This window comes from Schistocerca americana, chromosome 8 (assembly GCF_021461395.2).
Source record: "Schistocerca americana isolate TAMUIC-IGC-003095 chromosome 8, iqSchAmer2.1, whole genome shotgun sequence".
Taxonomy (NCBI): Eukaryota; Metazoa; Arthropoda; class Insecta; order Orthoptera; family Acrididae; genus Schistocerca; species Schistocerca americana.
Genome location: NC_060126.1, coordinates 324,379,323 through 324,403,140, shown reverse-complemented (window position 1 = coordinate 324,403,140; position 23,818 = coordinate 324,379,323). Strand labels below are relative to the sequence as shown.

At 41.5% G+C, this 23,818-nt stretch overlaps 1 protein-coding gene and 1 pseudogene across 1 annotated transcript; both read left to right on the top strand.

Moving 5' to 3' along the window:
* Positions 1-720: 720 nt before the first annotated feature.
* LOC124544618 lies at positions 721-13,508 on the top strand. Its single transcript, XM_047123218.1, has 5 exons — positions 721-868; positions 5,653-5,859; positions 5,946-5,990; positions 8,846-9,079; positions 13,325-13,508. The coding sequence occupies exons 1-5, from the start codon at positions 821-823 to the stop codon at positions 13,397-13,399; spliced, it is 609 nt and encodes a 202-aa protein (XP_046979174.1). The 5' UTR covers positions 721-820; the 3' UTR covers positions 13,400-13,508.
* LOC124546235 lies at positions 11,272-11,389 on the top strand (annotated as a pseudogene).
* Positions 13,509-23,818: the final 10,310 nt, after the last annotated feature.

Sequence of the window (23,818 nt, the reverse complement as noted above, 5' to 3'; positions counted from 1 at the left end):
GGCAGTTGCCCTAAACTCTGCTCTTATAGGAAGCATCAAGATAAGAATAGCTTAATTATCGCTCACTCAGAAACAAACACATGTTTCGCTCCGAAACTTCACCCACAAGTTAGTTGGGCAGAAAAGATATTATATGAAACATCGTTCTGCCACACTCTTAGGAATTATGCAACTAGCACTTTTTAGTTTCAAGTGCACAAGGCTTCTTCTCTGCTTGGTCCGCAGCTTGCGTAACGCCAAAACATGGCATCTTCTTTACTTTTACAAAATTAGCTGCAAATAGTTTATCCCTTCTTGTTTTTGCATGGATTCACGACAGGCTTGTTTCGGTATTTGTGCCATTTTCAAGAGTTCGTCTAGGTGGACGATATGCTGAGTGTAAACTGCTTTGTGCTGCTGAGGATAAATGTCTTGTTGAAGTTTGGAGATGAATTAAAAAATCAGGGCTGACGGTGCTACAGAACAGCCTCATAGTGTGAGATGAGTGAATAAGGACGGCGGTGAGACGCTAATTTCCAGTAAGGCGAACAGCTGAGTACACCAATGTGGCCTTGTGACTTACAGTTCAACCGGTTCCTTGTGGTAACTGCAAGTAACGTCACATCCATCACGTTCGTCACCACTGGTTCAAGGTCCTCCTCTGCACCTGTACTAACTTCATGACCTGACGCAACCTGTTTGCAGAAGTTACATTTGGTATCGTTGCAACATTATGCCAAAGCTGTGTTTTCAGAAGAAAAATGGTATAAAATGCGTTGATTCCGCATCAGAGTGGCACTTCTCAGCAGCAGCAGAACCAGCAGCAGCAGCATTTACCGACATGGCGTCCAAACTGATCATCTTGTTCGCTCTGGCCTCTGTGCTCCAGGTACGTGCAGTCTTCACTCTCGAGCCTACTGCAAGCTAGGAGCTTGGCTGTGGCGCCTCGGACGCTCTGTGTCTTTTTTATCTTAGGGTTTTGTGCAGTCACTCACGTATGGAATTGCCCTGAAGATCAGCCATTACCGCACATTCTGCCTATAGTGTATACCGTTGGGGTACTGAGGTCACATGTAATTACCAAACCGGTTTCCCCACCGAGTAGATCCGGTCTTCCCCAACGAAATAGCAATAAAAACACCTGCACCTACATGTTGTTGCTGTATGTGACTGTCTTACACACACTGACCCCTGAACTGCGGAAGCGGATTCTGTTTAATTCTTTTATTTTCTATTTTTTTTTTTATTTTGCGCCTCTAGTTAATTAGAACTAAACTGATGAGCAAATCTCCATGGTCATGGAACGTGTGAGTACATTAATTGCAACAGAAAAGTAATAATAGCTCGAATAAAATGTTTATGAATCCTAAAAAAACGACAAGCTATCAGTTTATACAAAAACAATCGACAATGTAACACAGGAATTAGCTAGATTTTTCAAGGAATTCTTCGACAGAATAGAAGGACTTACCCATGAGGAAACTCTTCAGTTTGGATTCGCAAATACGAGTATTACTGACGAGAGTTTTGAATTTTATTCTTTATTCAAAATGGATGCTCAAGAGTGAAGGAGGCTGGATCCAAATGCAGATTGGATTTCTGCCTAGCATGCGCTGAGTGAAAGCTGATATTGTTAACAAAAACTGACATTAAAGACTGTATACATTGAGAAATCAGTTTCAGAATACTAAGACTAATGAGCAAGAGTCGACAACATGTTCGCGAACTTACACTACTTACACTACTAACCGCTCGAACCGCCTGTGTCTGACCCAAAAATAACCTTTGAGAATAGGAAGAGTGACCCCAAAATACAGTACCATACGTCATAAGCGAATTAAAATAAGCAGATTACTTTGAGTGTCGAACTATCACATACTTGAGATACATTCTGATAGAGAAATGGTAGCATTAATTCTCTGAACAAAATCCTAAACTTGGGCATTGCACGACAGTTTACTATCAGTCTGAACACCTACAAATTTTAAATGTTGATTTTCACTAATCATACATCTATACTGTGTAATTAGGACGCCAGGTTTTGTTGAGGTGCGTGTTAGAAACTGTAAAAATTGCGTCCTATTGCGATTTAATGTTAGCTTATTTGCTACAAGCCATGAACATATGGTTTGAACTGCGCTATTTGAAACAGTACCAGCGTTGCACACAACATCCTTAACTACTAAGCTTTACCAAGATGGTTTTACGTCATCAGCAAACAGAAATACTTTTTAATCACCTGTCATCGTAATAGGCATACCATAAATAAGGAGCAGGAATGGCTGCAACACTAATTGCTGGACCCTTCCCCCCTCACCACCACCTCCCCATTTAACCGTGCTCGGCTCGGACGGCACAACATAACATTCGCAATATGTGTAGAATGACACTTTGCTGTCTGTTCACTTACGAAGTTTCACGTGATCATTACTGGACCAATATCGTTTCTTTCAGTTTCTTCTCTTAAGATACGAAACTACAATACTGAAAAGATAACTGGAGGTTGGTCTCATTATCAGCACCCTGTAATCTACACTGTAATATACAGGGTGGTCCATTGATAGTGACCGGGCCAAATATCTCACGAAATAAGCCTCAAACGAAGAAACTACAAAGAACGAAACTCGTCTACCTTGAAGGAGGAAACCAGATGGCGCTATGCTTGGCCCGCTAGATGGCGCTGCCATAGGTCAAAGAGATATCAACTCCATTTTTTAAAATAGGAACCCCAATTTTTATTACATATTCCTCTAGTACGTAAAGAAATATGAATGTTTTAGTTGGACCAGTTTTTTCGCTTTGTGATAGATGGCGCTGTAATAGTCACAAATGTATAAGTACGTGGTATCATGTAACATTCCGCCAGTGCGGACGGTATTTGCTTCGTGATACATTACCCGTGTTAAAATGGACCGTTTACCAATTGCAGAAAAAGTCGATATCGTGTTCACGTATGGCTATTGTGATCAAAATGCCCAGCGGGCGTGTGCTATGTATGCTGCTCGGTATTCTGGACGACATCATTCGTCCGGACCGTTCGCCGGATAGTTACATTATTTAAAGAAACAGGAAGTGTTCAGCCACATGTGAAACGTCAACCACAACCTGCAGCAAATGATGATGCCCAAACAGGTGTTTTAGCTGCTGTCGCGGCTAATCCGCACATCAGTAGCACACTAATTGCGCGAGAATCGGGAATCTCAAAAACGTCGGTGTTGACAATGCTACATCAACATCGATTGCACCTGTACCACATTTCTATGCACCAGGAGTTGCATGGCGACGACTTTGAACGTTGTGTACAGTTCTGCCACTGGGCACAAGAGAAATTACGGGACGATGACAGATTTTTTGCACACGTTCTATTTAGCGACGAAGCGTCATTCACCAACAGCGGTAACGTAAACCGGCATAATACGCACTGTTGGACAACGGAAAATCCACGATGGCTGCGACAAGTGGAACATCAGCGACCTTGGCGGGTTAATGTATGGTGCGGCATTATGGGAGGAAGGATGATTGCCCCCCATTTTATCGATGGCAATCTAAATGGTGCAATGTATGCTGATTTCCTACGTAATGTTCTGCCGATGTCACTACAAGATGTTTCACTGCATGACAGAATGGCGATGTACTTCCAACACGATGGATGTCCGGCACATAGCGGTGGAAGCGGTATTGAATAGCATATTTGGTCGTCGAAGCACCATACCATGGCCCGCACGTTCACTGGATCTGACGTCCCCGGATTTCTTTCTGTGGGGAAAGTTGAAGGATATTTGCAATCGTGATCCACCGACAACGCCTGACAACATGCGTCAACGCCTTGTCAGTGCATGTGCGAACATTACGGAAGGCGAACTACTCGCTGTTGAGAGGAATGTCGTTACATGTATTACCAAATGCATTGAGGCTAAACATCATTTTGAGCACTTATTGCATTAATGTGGTATTTACAAGTAACCACGCTGTAACAGTATGCGTTCTCAGAAATGATAAGTTCACAAAGTTACATGTATCACATTGGAACAATCGAAATAAAATGTTCAAACGTATCTAAGTTCTGTGTTTTAATTTAAGAAACGTACCTGTTACCAACTGTTCGTCTAAAATTGTGAGCCATATGTTTGTGACTATTACAGCGCCATCTATCACAAAGCGAAAAAAGTGGTCCAACTAAAACATTCATATTTCTTTACGTACTACACGAATATGTAATAAAAAATGGGGGTTCCTATTTTTTAAAACGCAGTTAATATCCGTTTGACCTATGGCAGCGCCATCTAGTTGACCAACCATAGTGCCATCTGGTTTCTCCCTTCAAGCTAGACAAGTTTCGTCTTTGTAGTTTTTCCGTTTGACGCTTATTTCGTGAGATATTTGGCCCGGTCACGATCAATGGACCACCCTGTATGTAGCATAGACCGTATCAGCAGTGTTTCTCGCTTTACTGGCACATTGATGAAGTAATCATCATCTTCTTCTTCTTTATCCTTTTCTTCTTCTTCTCCATCTGGCTATCCTTCTTCACTTTGTTTTCTTATGTATCTCCCCGAAGTATTCTTTTCCACTCTTCGATATCACCTCCTTGCTTTCCATGTACGAGTGCCAGAATGCTTTTTCTATGTGACTTTTCAGCCGACGTTTCATAACTTTTTTTGTTGATGTGAGTCTCTCCTCATAAGTCATATTTATGTCTCACTTTATTTCCTGTACAAATTGCATCGAAAATGCAAAGTTTAGCTGTTGCACAATGCACCACATCCAATACCAATATAAAAGTTTCGCAGTCTTTTAGCTGCATCATTTCCGAAACAAAATTATTAGAGTTTCGAGTCTTAGCTGTATCCACTTCCATAGCAGTGAAACATTTATAAGTGCCTCGAATCACATTTTCCTGTGTGTGAAGAAGTCCAGCTTATTACGGTACTTCAGTGAATATTGATAGTATAGGAAGTTATTTAATATCTAGCTGTGGAAGATATTTTCACTGTTAAAATTTGGCTGCCTAATCGGAAATAAGCAACGGTACGACCATACCGTTAACCAGACTGTGAGGTGATAGCAAATCTTTTATCAGTCTTTCACGACAGGATATCGTGAGACAAGAAAAATGGTTCAAATGGCTCTGAGCACTATGGGACTTAACTTCTGAGGTCATCAGTCCCCTAGAACTTAGAACTACTTAAACCTAACTAACCTAAGGACAACACACACATCCATGCCCGAGGCAGGATTCGAACCTGAACCTGCGACCGTAGCGGTCGCGCGGTTGCAGACTGAAGCGCCTAGAACCGCCCTGCCACCCCGGACGGCAACGTGAGACAGACAAGCTATTTAGCTACTCCTTCACTACCACCAGAAGTCTGTTGAAACAAACTTCATCTTACACTCCGGGGTTGTCCATTAACACAAGCAGCCTGGTTTCTTGCAAAGTCATCGTCCGACTAGAACACGACATTTTTTTCGGTGGTACATATCTGCTTACACTCAGCTTATCGTTCAACCGGTTAGGTGGTATCGACGTAGGAGTCGGAACCAAAGTTGAGATAAAACACACTGTTTCATGGTACAACCATCCTGATTTGTCGTTAGTCCTAATGGAGACAAAGCATTCCAGACACTCTGCATGTTATGGAGAGAGTGACTTTATTGTCTCTTGTTACTTTACAGATCGGCACATCGACCCCCACGTGGGGTCTTATCGGCGGTCTGGGAGACGTACTCGGATCGCTTGGACAGGCCGTAGGTACGATGGTCAACGCCACCCACGAAGTCGTCTCGGGTATCGAGAATACTATCAACACTGCTATCCAGACGGGAGAGGAACTTCTCGTGGACGCCCTTAACACGACTGCTAACGTCGTGTCTGACGTACAGGTGGGATTATAAACTGTGGCTGAAAGACGGTCACGATCTACAAGAGGCATTACAATAGTGAAAACATTTTCTTTCATTCTTTGCAGGAGGATGTCCAAGACCAAGTTGAGACCGCGGTAGAAGGAGTTCTGGTAAGCAATTAAGTAACAGACGTGATGTCACATTGTTGTAGTATTGCATAGTTTTTGGCAAAGGAAGATATTCAGAAACACACTTTATGTTCTTACATCATATCTTAGATACATTTTTGACAACCGGTGACAAGCGAATATTTCTTAGAAGCAACATACAACTCATAATGTGGTGTTTTGTGCCACTTTTTTCATATACATAAATAACATCCTTTTCACATACCTCTACTTCGAGGATTACATGATTTTATGTTAGTGATTTTTAACGCTTGTAGTACATCCCATGAACTCTTCGCCAAGATGATATATTTTTTATGTGAGTCGGGTAGAGGTTCAAGCAATGTTAAGAAATATGATAATACTTCAGAAGAAAACAGTGATTACATTCGTCTTCATATAAATCCCCCTAATACAGAATTGTTCAAGTTCATCTTACGACGGCGAAACTTATCCCTGTTGAACGTCACAGATTTCCGTTTGGTGTACCATTTCCACCGGAGCGAGGACTACTGAGTGTCGGGAAATTAAGAATTTTTCACTTTGTCATTTCATGACAAACCACTAAAACAATTATTTCACCAAAAATGTTCTTCAACTTTTTGTGTGTGAAGGATGAAAAGAATTATTATTTGAATGAACGAGTATTACTTCAGATTCACAGACTTTTCCCGTTTCTTGCTTTGAACTTCTAAACGTTATTTCACTACCCTTTTTCAGAATATTTGCTGTGACTGTGGCACTAGCTGCCACTTTGTTATTTCTAGGTTCCGCAGCTATTTTAAGTACTTCTTTTTCGTCTCGTGGATCTCAACTTTTGTTCTATAATTGTTCTTTGTCATTTATCTTCAGGGTTCTTCGCAATTTAACAAGTTCTCTAAGTATCTGGCTAAGATCTCACAATTTTCGTCCTTATTCCCTGACAGTTTCTCATTTTCTCTTCAAAAATTCATGATTTATGGTTGCTTCTCATTTAAGTATGGTTTGATAGTCATGTCGAAGGCTCTTCTTATATTTCCCGGAGATATGTTTCTTTTGTCTTGCTACAGGATTGTCGCTGTCGGTATGCACCCTTTTTTGTATCTGTCAAATTTGTCTTCCATTTTTCTACATATCAAGCTTTACGATTGTCTGCTCGCTTGTCAGTTGCCTGATCGCAGTCTTCAGTTCACTATCTGCGTCTGAGCGTTAGTTGTAATGATTTGACAGAATTTCCCGCATATTATCTCCGGATTCCATTTTTCTTTTCCAGTAACAGTCTGTGAAACTCACATGTGTTCTCCTGCAGCCTTTCATGGTTCGCATTCATTGCCACATTTTTTATTTAATGGAATATGTCTCAGCTTTATACGTGTGTCGAAATGATTCGAATCTAGATTAGTTTCTTTTTGAACTTCTACGTTATTAATTCCTCGGACGATTCCTACTAAGATGGGAGTATAACAGCTGATATTCACTAAGGTGTCTACGCGGCGAACACTAATTTTCTTTTTGCTGGTAAGTCTCACGTAGAAAGTGAACATGATTTTTGGGTCAAAAGTTTCACACTGTTCAGTAAGTCCGTTACCACTCCCATTTCCTTCGGATTTATTCAGTTGTATCCGTTTATGGGAGCGTGTACGGTGCATAACGTACATTTCTTGTTTGCACTTGTCAGAGTCAGAGGGGAGAATTCTAAAGGCACAACTTAAGTCCTTACGGAATGTGTTATTTGTTTACTTACACGCTGAGCCGAACTGCTAGTGATGTTTTCTGACTATCGTGGCATAAAACACTAATGATGCTAATGGATAGACGCACAGGAGGCTACTCTGTTTAAATAAGAATTGATTTTCTAAGGCCAACAGGAATAACAACTCTACCTGAAAAGTGAGTTGGTTATGTCGTCTTGGTGGTTAATCATATGACGGAAACAAGCTGATATTTATTTGAGTAGTAAGTTTTGGTGGTTAAATCTACATAAAAATGAAGAGATGCGTAAATTATTATCTAAGAAGTAGAACTCCACTCCTACAGTCACATGTGAAATGATTCACATATCAGCTGTAGTTTGATCTCCACATCTGTTCTCCTCAACATCTTAAACACACGAAATTCATATAAAGTGACGAAAATTACAACTGCAGTAGAGAAGTTGAAACTATAACATCCGACGTTGTTGCAATATTGTGTTTTCCAGCCGAGCAAAGAAATTATGCATTTCAGTGTTGTCTGAACTCCAGATAATAGTCGTCATTTTTAATTCTTTATTCAGCAAATATCGAAAAATAATCTTATGTCAGGAACTTGTATTTACACGCAGGTTTCGATAGACTTTATAACATTAATGGATGAAGTCGGTACTTGTTTCATATTATTTATTTTCTCAAACGCCGCTCCCGGGTTTCACGGTTACTGTTACTCCCCTTTGCAGGCAAAGGAATCTGTCGTCACTCATCTGTAACTGAGACGACAGACTGGTGAGATTAACCCTAACCAGTTTAGCTCTCTATAGATGCTAAGAAAATAGAAGAAGAATAAATCTATGCTTACGAAAATGCGGTTCTGCACCCCGCACATGACCGTAACAACATTACATAGACTTTGCCGGCGAATTAAGTGAAAATATTCTTGTTGAATACGTAGCCGGATAAAGCAATCATCTTTTCACGATATTTGAGCCCTTCGTTAGCGGCCATCTTCAGGTGAGAACGCTGCTTGCTAAATCAACCGCCTTACGTGAGGAACTGCAGTAAACACTCGTTTCAAATTAGATTCTATTCCGAGAAGGAAATAGAATACGTTCCGTAACTCATTACCAATCATTTAGTCGTAATCCTCGGCCCCAGTTATCCGTGTGTTCTCGTGTCTTTTTCTAGAACCTGACCGGCAGCGTCTCGTCTGGCATTCTGAACTCTGTGTCTTCGCTGGCCAACGGCATCGGCAGCGACGTGGCTCAGGTGATCGGCCTGCTCGACAACGCGGCCGAAGACAGCGTCGACGCCATCGTCCAGCTGACGACCAACGCCACCGCCTCCTTGAACCAGCTGGTGGACCTCGCACAGGCAGTGGGCAACGCGAAGCTTGACATGGTCGTGTCCTCACTCAAAGGGGTAAGAATAGCAGCCTGCTGGATTAATGGTGAATTTTGAGATGCTAATTTCGTTGTATAGAGTTGAGCAGGTGTTTATTGCAAAACATTTGCTTCTTACAGTTGACCCATTTTACTAAGGTAAGTCGACAACTGCTACTGCCTACAACTGTTTTTTCACATTTTTCTGTTCAGCAATGGCAAGTATTTTTCCGATTAATATTGCAACTTTTATTTTATTGTAAATATATATTTGTTAGCCCGCCCGGCAAGTAGTGCGGTCTAACGTACTGCTTCCCGAGCGGGAAGGCGTGACGCTTCCGGGCACGAATCGGCCCGGCGGATTAGTGGCGAGGTTGGATGTGCTGGCCAGCCTGTGGATGGTTTTTAAGGCGATTTTCCATCTGTCTCGGCGAATTCAGGATGGTTACCCTTATTCCGCCTCAGTTACACTATGTCGGTGATTGCTGCGCAAACAGTCTCCACGTACGCGTACACCAGAATTACTCTAGCACGCAATCATCGGGGTTAAACTCGTCTGGAATGAGACGTTCCCGAGGGGGGAGGGGTCGAACCGTACATTAACCCTGGGTTCGGTGTGGGGCGGCGGTGGGGTAATGCCAGCTGTTGTGACCGAGCAGTTCTAGGCGCTTTAATCCGGAACCGAGCTGCTGCTACTGTCACAGGTTCGAATTCTGCCTCGGGCATCGATGTGTGTGATGTCCTTAGGTTAGTTAGCTTTAGGTAGTTCTAAGTCCATAGTGCTTAGAGCCATTTTTTGTGGGGTGAGTGGACTGCTGCAGCCGGTTCTGGTGTTGTGTACCACTGAGGGCTAAGGCGGGGACGAAACTCCCCGTCGTTTCTAGGTCCCCAGTTCAATACATACATACATATGTTTCTACTTCTAGTAACAGGCTCTTATACGCTGACACAGTATGAGTTGCAAGACATAAAACTATTTGTGGGCGTTTTTCTCATCTAATACATGATGTCTACTCAAATTTCACGCCAGGGGCATCAAAGTGGCTCTAGGAATGCCTCTACGAGGATGCTAACCAGGTTTGCTTTAATTACACACTGTAGCGGTCGTGAAAATCACCTCTGGGATTTTACGTGGTGACTTGATGTTAGTCAAGAATGCCTTTAAGGCGACAAAGACGCCTTTGTCAACACCTCATAGGCTATGAACAGGATTATGTAACTGGGCTACGGGAAGATCGATGTTCGTTCTGCGATATTACAGAAAGACTTGGCAGGAAAGTGGCCACTGTACATGACTGCTGGCAGCAGTGGTCACGGGAATGTACGGTCGGAAGAAGAACGAATCTCAGAAGGTCACGTGGCACCACCAAGAGCCGAGATGTGTTCGGAGCATGGTCGTGCAGTTTGAGCAGCAGTTGCCTCCACAGTGACACAACCAACTTTTACAAATCGGCAGAACAGATAACCAATCCAAAGCTGCAAATTTATACGTTATTTCACTCGATGACTTGTTTTAGGCCGAGACCCCTTTTTCAAATCAGCGTAACATAGTCGAAAATGGAATTTCCGAAGATGTCGAAAATGTGCAATGAACAGTTACAATACATACGGATAACTAAATGCTGATCCACGCTACTCCAGGATGCTGGAAGTTCGTGTTAGAAATCGGTTACTTCATCTCCGAGCCAGACTCCCTGTAGTGTGCATTCCAAGACCCCAAACAACCAGTATCTGCTGCATCAGTGGAGTCAAGCGAGAACTCATTGGAGCAGAGAGGTGGAATTCTGTTGTGTTTCCCGATGAAAGCCACTTCTACCTCGGTACCAGTGAAGGCCGTGTGTTGGTTAGGAGGCCAGCTGAGAGCCTGTAACCAACCTGTCTGGACCTGCAGCTGGAATTATGGTCCGGAGTACAATTTCGTATGGCAGCTGTAGGACTCTCGTAGTTATCCCAAGCGCTCTGACTGCCAGTCTGTACGTCAGTCTGGTGGTTCGACCTGTTGTGATGCCATTCATCGGAGGAGAACACCAGTGTCAACTACAAACACCACTAACCGTCCCTGAATTCATCAAGCAAGTGCAACAGCCATGGAACTCCATCGCACAAACTGACATCCGGCACCTGTACAACACGATGCATGCACGTTTGAATGCTTGCATTAAACATTCTGGCACCTACATCGGTTATTATTGTACTAGCATTTCTTTTTTGCAGTGGCTTATATCACGCCTAGCCAACGGCCTTGCCGCAGTGGTAACACCGGTTCCCGTCAGATCACCGAAGTTAAGCGTTGTCGGGCTGGACTAGCACTTGGATAGGTGACCATCCGGTCTGCCGAGCGCTGCTGGCAAGCTGGGTGCACTCAGCCCTTGTGAGGCAAACTCAGGAGCTACTTGATTGAGCAGCAGTGGCTCCGATCTCGGAAACTGACATACGGCCGGGAGAGCGGTGTGCTGACCACATGCCCCTCCACATCCGCAACCAGTGACGCCTGTGGGCTGAGGATGACACGGCGGCCGGTCGGTACCTTTGGCCCTTCATGGTCTGTTCGATAGGAGTTTAGTTTAGTTTTAGTTATCTCACAGCTATATTAACCTTGATCTTCCAATATTTTTCCGTCAGTGCATATTAGAGCTTATATTACGCTCGACAGACATCGCTTTACATGCTACCAAGATGTTTTCGAAAATCTGCAGTAGTGGCTGTGAGAGAAAAGGCTGGCTTTTAAAAATTTCTTTTCTGAACGACTGTGTAACTCTGGATTAATAATATAGTTAATATTAGCAAATACGATCTCATGGTTACCACATGCTCTTTCGGCCGTTAATTGCAAACCGAAGCCCCCAGCTGACTTGAAGTAGTTTCAAATTTGTTGTGGCAATGTTGTGTACATCCTGTTCCTGTCTTCCTAAGAAGTAGGTCTTCAGGGACTGCCACACACGATGACATCTCGGGTACGAAAAACAAACTATACATAGTACAACTGATTTAATTTACTCATTTTCTTGGACACTAGACTACTAACGTAGTTTCAGCCAAGAAACATGTCGACAGATATCTTTAACCATAAGAATGAACAGTTTAGTCAGAGAAATGATTGTGTGACGTCAGTGGCCGGGAGTTCCCATGCGGAAAGTTCGGCCGCCAAGTGCAAGTCTTGTGGAGTGCGACGCCACATTGGGCGACTTTCGCGTCTACAATGGGGGTGAAATGATGATGATAACAGCACATTAAACAGTCCCTGAAGGGAGAAAATCTCCACCCCAGGCGAGAATCGAACCCAGGCGTGGCATTCCAACGCGCTGACCGTTCAGGTATTAGGGCGGACCTTTCTTACCTACTGCCCACCTATGCATCTCTGTTAGTAGTAACATTTTAACAGCCCAGAAGTTCACAGTAATTGATATTTGCATACTAGAGAAACTACTTTATAAAATCTATTAAGCAGTGTTACAGCAAGATGAAGAATAAGATAATAATTACTTACCAAATACTAATGTCAAAATTTTATGAAAACGTAATGAAAATATCTTTAATGCCAATCGCCTGACACCCAACATAAAAGCCGGAACACACACTAGTGAGCGGAAGGGACCAGGTTGACTGCCACTGTCTTGGAGCGATGATTCCTAACGCGTCTACGAACACTTAATATGGCGATGAGATGAAATACAGTGGAAAATTAGTGGGACAGGTAAGATTAGCAGAATATGGAGCAGAAATCGTCATGAATGAAATCAGTTTTCCGCACTGGCTGTTCTCGTTAGGATTAAACGATTTATTTTACATTAGTTAGTTGACTGATACATTGCTTCGGCTGTGTAGCGAGTCTCAATTGCAAATCTTAATCCGTTAGATACAGTACTCTCGTACTGTTGTAACTGTACTGGTAATTGTTATTTTCGTAATACCTGGTGATACGCCTGTAATTCTAAAACCCAGACAGCCACACACCTCCTTCTAAAATTGTGCGATATAGACGAGTATGCTGAATGCGGCCAAAGTATGAAAGCTTAACGGATTAAACTTTACGCTTTGGATATTGTTATACAGCCAATAGTGAACAATGAAAGGTTAGTTTAATCTCGACAATAAGAACCAGTGCGGCAAATTGTTATCATCTATGAAATTTGTCAGTGGCAGTGGACTCCATTCCAAGTGAAAAAAGTAGAGAATGTTGAGCGTAGTAGATATCCAGTTATTAAAAGATTAAGGGCGCCGTGGAATGCGATGGAGAGCAGCATCAAAGCATTTGACAGACTGCAGATTTAATTCTGTTTTTCAGGCTGTGGACACTGTGACGTCACTGGTGGATTCTCTGGTAGCCGCCAGCAGCAACAGCACAAGCAGCAGACGTTAAAAGTCGGCGCCAGCGTGGAGGAGAGATTCATCAGCTTCTTTGTCCTAACAGATGTACTGTAATGATGCGACGCCATTCGGAATTGCTGAATAAAAATGTGTAAATGAAATAACTAGCGTTTTCTTTCTGAATATTCCTTTTATAAGCTCTGCAGTCGTTGGTAACACTGAGCCAAACATTTCAGTTCTGAATCATACCTGATTTTAAAGAAGTTCTGCGCGAACGACTAAAGGCTGTTTTATTTATTTTATTTGGCACTCACCCATATAACACTATTTAGCCACGGACAGGTCCAAGAAATATGATACATCTCCTACACAGCGTTTTAGAAAACACATACATTTTAGAAAATCACTTCACTTGTAATCGATTCTCTCATATTTTCATATTACTGCTTAAAATGCACCTCGCGAGACATAGAAGCATTAGTAGGCTAATAATACTTAAAGGGAACGGAATCCCTAGATACCCTAGCTCAGAGAGGAATTTTTATCTAACTTTATCATACTTTTGGCAAGCAAAGATCAGATGATTCACGTCCCCCATATCTGAACTGTTGCGCCCGCTTCATCGTTACCACTCACTAGTCAGAAATCCACTATGTAAAGTTCCAATGCGAATATCTTCGTAGTGTCTTAATCAAAGGAAAGGAAGTCTAGTTTTAACAGACATGGTAGATTCGGGACACGGTTGTCCAGTGGACTACGTTCCTGCTCTCTCCCGTTCTTCCGCGTCAATGCTCAAGGACGTCAACACGAAATCGAGTACTTAGAAATCTTTAAGATAGAAAAACTACCAATTTCACCAAGGAATAATGCAGTCTAGTCGTTCATAGATTGCAGAAAGTTTAGATTTATTCAGTACAGCAAAATTTATAAATCATTGTAAACCAAAAATTAGTTAACAGAAGCTACTTAATTACACTATCCGATCAAAAGTTTCCGGACAACCCTATTTAATGCGGAGTTGATCACCAGATATCAAAGAGGTAGACTTGCCAGTATAAAGCGAGGTGGGGATCACTGTTTTTTCAGCAGAGAAGCGGTCAGTTGAGAGATCTCAGTGCCTTGAGACGTGGACTAGTCATAGGATGTCATCTGAGCAACATGTCCATCAGTGAAATTTAGATCCCAGTAGAGCAGCCCGCATCGACTGTTGGTGATGTAACGTTGAAGTGGAAACGAGAAGGAACGAAAACAGCTAACCCAGACCAGGCATATCTCATGGACTGTTGGGCAGCGATCGTCGAGCTTTGCGGAGGCCGGTTCGCTAAAATCGCATAGAATCAGCGGAATAAAACACTCGAGGTTTCCATAGTGCAACCAGCACTTCATCTGGCACAATGATTGTGCATAGGGAGTTGAAAAGAGTGACTTCAACGGTCGAACAGCTCCTCAAAAGCACACGTTTCTGTAGTCAGTACTATGTGACGTATAATGTGGAGTAAACAGCGATGCCACTGGACAGTCGATAACTGGACATGAGTGATTTGGAACGGCTAATCACGCTATAACTTGTGTCAATCAGATGGAAAGGAATGGGTACGCCGAATCCCTGGAGAACGACACCTACCATCATGTCCAGTACCCACAGTGAAATATGGAGGAGGTGGTGTTCCGGTATGGGGATGTCTGTCATGGTTAGATACGCTCCAGCCAACGGCCTTGCCGCTGTGATCACACCGGTTCTCAGATCACCGAAGTTAATGGCTGTCGGGCTCGGCTAGCACTTGGATGGGCGACCATTCGGTCTGCCGAGCGCTGTTGGCAAAGAGGGGTGCACTCAGCCCTTGTAATTGATTGAGAAATAGCGGCTCCGGTCTCGTAAACTGACATACAGCCGGGAGAGCGGTGTGCAGACCACATGCCCCTCCATATTCGCATCCAGTGACGCCTGTGAGCTGAGGCTGACACGGCGGCCGAGCGGTACCGTTGGGTCTTCGTGGCCTGTTCGGGCGGAGCAGATACGCTCACCTTATTGCACTTGCGAAAACTCTAATTGCAGAACAATATGAACAAGTTTTAAAGCATTGCTTATTGCGTGTAGTAGAGGAACTGTTCGTAGACGACGACTGTATCAGCATGACCATACACCCCGTCATAGGGCAACATCTGTGCGACAACGATTTGTCGACAATAAATTTCCTGACATGAACTGGCCTTCTCAGAGTCTCGATCTGAACACCTTTCGAATAAGTTAGGACGTCTCCTTCGCCCAGACCGCAGCGTCTGTCATGACTAGCTTGTTTGGTTTCGGCTCTTGAGTCAGCATAGGCTGCTATTCCCCCACAGACAATCAGACACCTCATGGAAAGTGTCCCCAACATTCAAACAGTAATAAAGGCAGAGGGTGTCCGGATACTTTTGATAGTACCCTGTAATTATACAGATGCATGTTTGCTAAGGTTCAGTGTTTTGTTGCTGTTAAAATATTTTGATAAAATAATTTATTTTAAGTCGCTGATACTACCATATTTTATTTGATGACTAGTATCAGCTCACTGACGAGCCGTCTTCAGATCAATAAAAAATTTGAGTGTTATTTGGTTCCATGTATAACAGCCCCCATGCATTACACATGGGTCAACATCTGTTCAGCTCAATCTCTCTTACTCTCGTGTACAGACTAAAGTAGGTTGTCATGGTTACATACAGTACTCTGACACTCGTCACGCAGCTACTTCCTTGTTCCTGTAGACGACAAGAATTGCGATTTAGCTCAACAGATTATGACGATTGTAATGTATGGCGATTGCTACACACCGAATCAAATAATAAAGAAAATATTTATTGACATGAAGATGGCTCGTCGATGAGCTTAAACTAGTTAACAAATAACGGAGCTTTAGTGATCCTGACCTAGGATTTTTTATCTACACATTTTAACGTAACGGAACGCATGTCTCATCTTACGGTTGTGAGTTTTGGAGAGTTCAGTGCAGCTATAGTCTATGTCGAATCTCTGTCAGTCCACGAGGCCACCCCGAATAGTTCATATAGCGAAAGCATTATCCACGAAATACAAGGGACCTGGTTATTGCCTTCCACCGTCACATAGATGCAATCTGTCAGATCAAATACACCTATGCTTTTCATACATACCCTCCTCGTAACTTAATTCATTTATGGTAATAAGGATGTTTCTTTCAGCAATTAAATATCTAAGAGATCTTTCAATTTCGAAGAAAAATGTAGAAAATTTTGGGAGTAATAGTTAAGATACCATCTCATCTGTTCATTTCAAGTTGATTGGTAAAATAACAGAAAACTTGAAACTGGTTGACTGATGGGAATTTGCATGTCCTCCATATCAATTTCAGTCCAGGAACTTAACCACTGCGCCGTCTCATTCGTTCGATGATTTAAAGTGCTTTTTCAGAAACTGATTATCAGAGAATCTCTACGCATCGTAATTGTATTGTATGTCATAGACTAACACATTGGTTCACAAACTTTCTGAAATCATTACCTCTAAATGACATCATATAGAAACCAACACACCTCAGAGAGTTTAGACTGGAAAAAAATTGTTTGAACATTCCTGTTTTTAATATTAGAAGTAAATACAAAATTTTCACAAGTTCTTGTAGTTGTTATGTTAAAACAAAAAATAACGAAAGTCATTGACATTGTCGGTTGCAACAATCTTTTTATATTGGTTTCGACAACGCACATTGCAAATCATGTTTCAAGTTCAATCGCTTCCTTGCGTTCGTTTTCATTGTCACCTTAGGTGCAAATCCACATCACACCTATAAGTTGTGGCCACTACCATCAGTATTCTGAAGACTTTTCCTGAAAATAATGGATTCTCTAAGCCAATCTTTCTTCCAGTTACTGCTAGTTTCGAGAAATCTGTTTCAGTCTGCTGTCCTCATGTAGTCCAAGAAATACTGCACCGACTTGAACTTCACTATCCTAAAATATTCCTTCATTCACTGAAAACGGTCTTAAAGCCCAGCCATGTACTTGTCGAGTCTCCAGTTCATTAAAACAGTTACTGATAGAATTTATTCCTTCTGATAAGAGCTGAATCATTTCATGTACGAATGTGCATTTTTCGCTGATGTTGTCGTGCACCTGTGAAACTTGGAAATGTCTTGAATTTCAGTCCTGTGATGGTAAATCTCTAATCCACGAAGAAAACTATCAATTTTGTCTTCTGCGGGCGAAATATTCACAATATTTCCTTGTAAGACGAGGTTAAGCCCATTTTAGATAGAAATTCGTAAGCTACATCACTTTGTAAATAAATATATTATCTGTTGTTCGGCATGTAAGTCTTCGTTCTTCTCTATCCTCGCCCTTTCCAGTGACAAAGCAATTTGCTGTCGAATATCGACCATTCTATGCAACATGTTGCCACGTGGTAGCCATCGTACTTCTGTCTGGAATAATAGCACAAAAAATTTGGTTCCAACCTCTTTGTACAACTCTTTGAGAAGTTTTTTTTTTTTTTTTTTGCACTACCTGGTATGCGGTTTACATTCTTCACTACCTGCGTGAGAAAATGCCAAAGCATAATGGTGCATAGTGCATTGGCTAGATGCTACATCTAGAGCAACTTCTGTCACTATTGCGAGATATTCAGAGCGAACGCCCATCGTGGTAGGTGCTCCCTCTGTGCAGACATAACCAGCTTCGAGCAAGACATCTCTTGTTTTTTCAACAAAATTGTTCACTGACTCAAAAATATCTTCACTGCATGTTGTAGTGTCTAGTACTTTTAGAACAAAGACTGTCATCTTTTATGTATCGAATGCAGTCAAGCAATTGGGAACAAGATGTAACATATGTCTACTCAGCTAATTGCAGTGCAAAGAAATGATTTCATCTTGTTACGTTGGGGTACAGTGTCCAAATATCCAGACTCATTCTCTCGAAATGATTTCTGGTGGAGTTGTTAGGAAGAGATATTTTGTTTATCTTTTCCACATGTTGCTCTCCGTGAACTAACTTCACCACATCTAGTAAGCCAAATTCGATGGGCTCCTCCCCTATTTAAGCGAAGTTTCTTGGTCTCAGCGATTTGGAGAGTGATTCGGTATGAACCTTCTAAATCAGTTTCTGTTGACTAGAGAAAGTAGCATGTTGTATCCTTACGTGGACTTCTCAGAGCAGCTTCTTTACGTTTGAAGAATTCAATGTCTGCCGGCCGTTGTGGCTGAGCGGTTCTAGGCGCTTCAGTCCGGAACCGCGCGACCGCTACGGTCGCAGGTTCGAATCCTGCATCGGGCATGGATGTGTGTGATGTTCTTAGGTTAGTTAGGTTTCAGTAGTTCAAAGTCTAGGGGACTGGTGACCTCAGATGTTAAGTCTCATAGTGCTTAGAGCCATTTGAACCATTTGAATTCAATGTCTCTTCCACCGAACTCTGCATAACTTCTTTCAAAAGTAGTCTTTTAATTTGCTGGGTTTTGTACTCTTTGCTGTTAGCATGTTCTGCGCAGAACACACTGCGGTTTAATTTCATCAGCTATCATGGTCGTCAACAATGTACTGCCTGGCAAAGGAAAGAGAACACCTGGCTAGGGTAGAGGGACCTTGTTTACGTACGAGAAAGAAAGAGATAGATACAGTAAAAGCATAGACTTCGGCCTGGTACACACTGGGACGCATAGCTGCAACTCTTTGTCGCAGAGCTGCGTCTGAACTGCAACTCAGTCGAGTGTCTCAGTACGTTCATATTATACCCTGGTGGTGGTGAACACATTCCTTGAGGGTGTTGTATTTTTTTCGGCAGTGTACATACTCGATCAGGGTTTCAGTAAAGGGGGTTGCAGTGACAGCATTTATGCAGGAAATACGTGTAAAAGCTTTCATTTCGATTGTTTGCATACGATGTTAGTACTAATGATATGTGTAAGAACGAGTAGGGATCGTGATGAGATACTGTTGTAGGAAATGAATTTCGTATGGGGAGGTTTAAGAAGTCTTGATCCAAGAAAGCGATGCACAGAAGCGGCTCGCACCTCACCGTTCGTTCGTCTACTCTTTTTTTTTACTTATCCTTGACTCGCTCCTACAAAAGAGAGAGCGACCCTTGTAGAAAATTCTTTTGAGAATACTTTTTGTTGCTACTCTTGTAAAATAAAATGAATATTTGTGAAACAACTGATGTAACTAATTTTAACGGTGTTCAATCTAGGAATGCGGGTACGCCTTGATGCAAAAGACTTTTATTTACATTCTTGCTCAAGCTCTGCGACAATATCACCATCATCAGTAGTTTTTTTTCTTTGTTCTAAATCATATACAGTTTGCACCGTTACAAAACATTAAAAAATGTTATTACATGTGTATTGTTTGCTTCCAGATACTGTTTTGTGTATAGTTTTTGTAATACCACCTTTTTATTCTCGAGTCACTATATGTTTTCTATGTTTGTTGCGTTTTTTAGCCATATACCATGTAGACTGTAACTGAGTGTGTGTGATATTTGTGGGTTGGTGGTTTTTATGTGTTAAGAGTTCTGAGAAAGCGAAATATGTGCTGTTACACTTCGGAGCTTGCATGTGCTCTATGTGCCTTGTTTCGAAGTTTCTTCTAGTTTGTCCTACGTACTGGTATTGACCAATGATGCCTGTGAATTGGTATATTCCCGCTTTGCTGAATTTGTCTCAAGGTTTCCTTTCCGATCTTATCCTTCGTAGTGCTGTTTGTTCTGAATGTTATTCAGAACCCTTGCATTTCCAATTTTATACGCTATTTTATTATTTGTTTCTTTTTTCTGGTATGTTCTGTGTATTATGCTTCTGTGTTTTCAGATCCTTTGGTTGTGCACTTGAGTGAGTGGCCACGATCATTATATTTTATTTTTATATTTACCTTGTTGATTTTTTATGGTGTCTGATTTGTACTCATTTTCAACAACTTCTCTGGTTATCTTCATCTCATGTGTGTAGTTTTCAGGTTTAAAATCTGTTCTATTTATCCTGTGGAGCATGCGTGTGAAACTAGTATACTTACAAGCGCTGGGTGGTTGTAGGTGCTATGGATAGCACTGCTTGTGGCTGTAGGTTTTCTGTAGGTGGAAAATTCTTGTTGATTGATGTTTCTTGCAATTGTAAGGTTTAGGAAATGTAGTTTCTTATTTTCTTCAATTATCATTGTGAAGTGTATTTTTAGATGTACTATGTTGATGTTAATGTGTAGCTCTTCTCTCCTACTTTGTGTTTCATCTATGAGACAGATTGCCGTCCGTATATCAGTACCAATGTATTACTTTGCACCCTACTGTTTCACATTGTTGTTAAACATTGTGTTCTCCATATGATCCAAGAAAATATTGCCTGAAGTGACAGTGTGTTCTGTGATTAACCTTCAGCTGGGTGAGATTCCATTTACTTGTATGTCTGGAAATAAGTTGTGAAAGTTGTTCTATAACGCTTATAGTTTCTCCCTCGGGTATATGTGAGTACATGGATGTAATAACAAAAAATAACAGTGTTGCTTTTCACAAGATGTTGATATTCTTTATTTTCCCAATTATTTCCCCTGTCTTTTTGAGACTTCTGTTGTTTGTTATTTGCACTTATTCTATAGGAATGTGAGTATGTGTGTCCTTAGTAAATAAGACAGGACTTTTCTGAAATCAGCCACTGGTCTGACTGGAGTATCAGCTTTGTGGCTTTTTAGAAGGCATGTAGAGAGTGGAGCTTTAGGATTCCTTTCAGTCATTCTTTTTCTCTCGTTTTGTGTGAGAGTGTGTATGATGCTTTCAAAGACCCTTCAGGTTGGTTTGGTACCTTAGTGTTGGTTATTTCATTTTCTTTGAAGAATTTTTCTGTTTTCTCAATGTGTTCTTTTTCTGTTATTAAAACCAAAGAGTTCCCTTTGTCTGGCTTGGTGACGAGTACCTTACGTTGGTTTCTGCGTGTACTGTTAATGGTTTTCTTGTCATACGCTTTTTATTTGTTTTTATGGATTGTTTGTTCTGATTATTTGTTTCATTTCTTCCATCACTAGTCCTTTTGTCAGACCTGGTCAACCCAGGTCTGTTAACTTTTTGATGTTGTCCTATGGTGCTTTCAGTAGTAAGATTTTGTGTGGTCCTATGTGCTGTGTGGATGGTCAACTTGTATTTGGGGCCTTTCTCAAGTTTATGCTGTACTTGTTTTGTGAGTGTTATCTGTTATCTCAGTAAAGTTAATCACGCGTTTTGTGCGCGTGTTTGTGTGTGTGTGTGTGTGTGTGTGTGTGTGTGTGTGTGTGTGTCTTAGTTTCAGATGTATTTTTGTTCATTAGTTTATTTAGTTAGTCCTGTTTCTTCCATTTTTTTCTCATTGTCGATTCTGTGTGGCGATTTATTTTTCCTATTACGTCATTCAGTATTGAGGAGAAAGTAATTTCGTTGACTAGTCCTAAGTGCAATTTGTATAATTTGACATTCAGTTCTTGCTTTTTTTTAACTCAGGGAAAAAATTTCATTTTTCAGTAGAGATCTATCAGCTGTGAGTTTGGCATGCTGTGCTGAAAATGACATGTTTTTTGTACATCAATTTTAATATAATTAGGAATGGTTTTGTTGAAGTTGATGGTCATTTTTGTTTTATGTAGTTTCACCTGTGAAGTTTATTGAACAGCTTTGCAGGGAATTAGTGTCGGAGCACAGATCAACGGAAGAGTTTCCAAAATACATTGGCTATAATGTGTTAGGTACATGATTTTTTTTGTGCTTGTGGCCCTCATGTAGTCACAGTGAGAGGTTTAAACCCTACGGTACTATAAAATTTGTACATCCCTGGTCTAGGACAAGAATTCTTGATGAAGAGAGGCAACATCATGCGTTATCCAGAGTTGTATATTAGCCTGACACTCTTCCCATTGCATGTTAATGACACGAGCTCAATTCTGCCCCACTGCCCCACTGCTGATGATCTTCATACATACTGAGTTACTGATAAATCCTTCTCGGGTTTGAGAAGAAGGCTATACAAAAATTACGAGACAGATGGAGAAATGGCACATTCCAATGGATGGTGCACCTCTCCAGGCACCCCTGACCTCAGCAGTTTGGTCCCATAAGACTTTACCACAAATTTCCAAATTTCCAAATGAACCTCACCAAGTTTCTGTTCATAATACACGTCATGGTATAGCTGTAGACAACACCACTAGTGGGGCACGCACCTTAGAACATTGGGTATAATGGAGCAATGCATACGTTTTATGTTATTTAATTCACGAACTGTTCGTCAATCATGACAGTTCAAAGAACGATTTAGTCCAAAATACCAGGTAAATTCTCCAACATACAGGGGAAACCGATGGTAGGTGCGAGCAGAGAACTGCAGGCAACGCATTCAGTTGCCTGGTGCATTCTACGCAAAAGTATGGATGGTAAAACCATACCGGCTGCACTTTTACATGTGCTGCCTCTAAGGACTAAGAACTTCGTTCTGACTTTTGCAATGACTTACAGTCTCTACTGGAGGAATACGGCTTTTCACAGAAGTTGGTTTTTATTTGTGTCTAGAAAGATGACAATTACAGCAATACAGTGGAGACTTCCTTTTACTACAGAATAATGCTTCACCAGATTTTCTTTCACATGTTCGTGTTTACCTCAATGCAGAGCTGCCCCAGTGTTGCACTGTAACTGCTTTCTCTCATGAATCTCCTCTTCTCCAGTGGTCCCCCATGGTCACTTTGACATCATTCGGTTCCTTCCTAGGGGATTATGTCAATGATCGTGTGTTTCTTCCTCCACTCCCGTTTAATTTGGAAGAGTCGCAAAGAAGGATATTTATTCAGTTGCATATATCGGCCACGTGTTTGGACGTGTATGGCAAGAGTCTGACTATCGTATTGATATTTCCCTTACTGAGCACCTGCCACGTGAGTTAAAAACTTTGAAAGATGCTCTGTCCATCGGTATGTGTCTGTTTTATGTGCGACGTGCAGTTTACACGCATTTGTTCTCTGAAACCCCGGAGCTGCTTACGAATAGCCCTACAGTTAAATAAAAAAGTTAGCTGGAATACTGCTCTCGAGAATGTCAATACTGACGTTTTGTATTATCACAGAATACAGAGTTAAAACTCAGAAGCCATCCAGAAGCTAAGCAGTCCACGTTACTCATTCTAGGACTATTAAAGTGGAATTATCATAATACATTCCATCTTTAGTCATAAACGGGGCTTACATTACTATCAAAACCTCTTCCCTGTGTACCTGAGAAAGCTAGTTGTACAAAACGCTTGTAATTTCTATTGTCAATTACGGCGATTATATCCTGCAAGTTCTATCTCAGGAAAGTTTACCATGATGAACCCGTACATACGATACATACCTATGACATTCGTCATTTTGATTATACTTTACACAATATCAAGAGCTGTATCGTATCTCTAACATTAAAACAAAATTAATGACCTGCCTCTTAAGCAACGACACTACCTGCTCATTTGTTTCTATA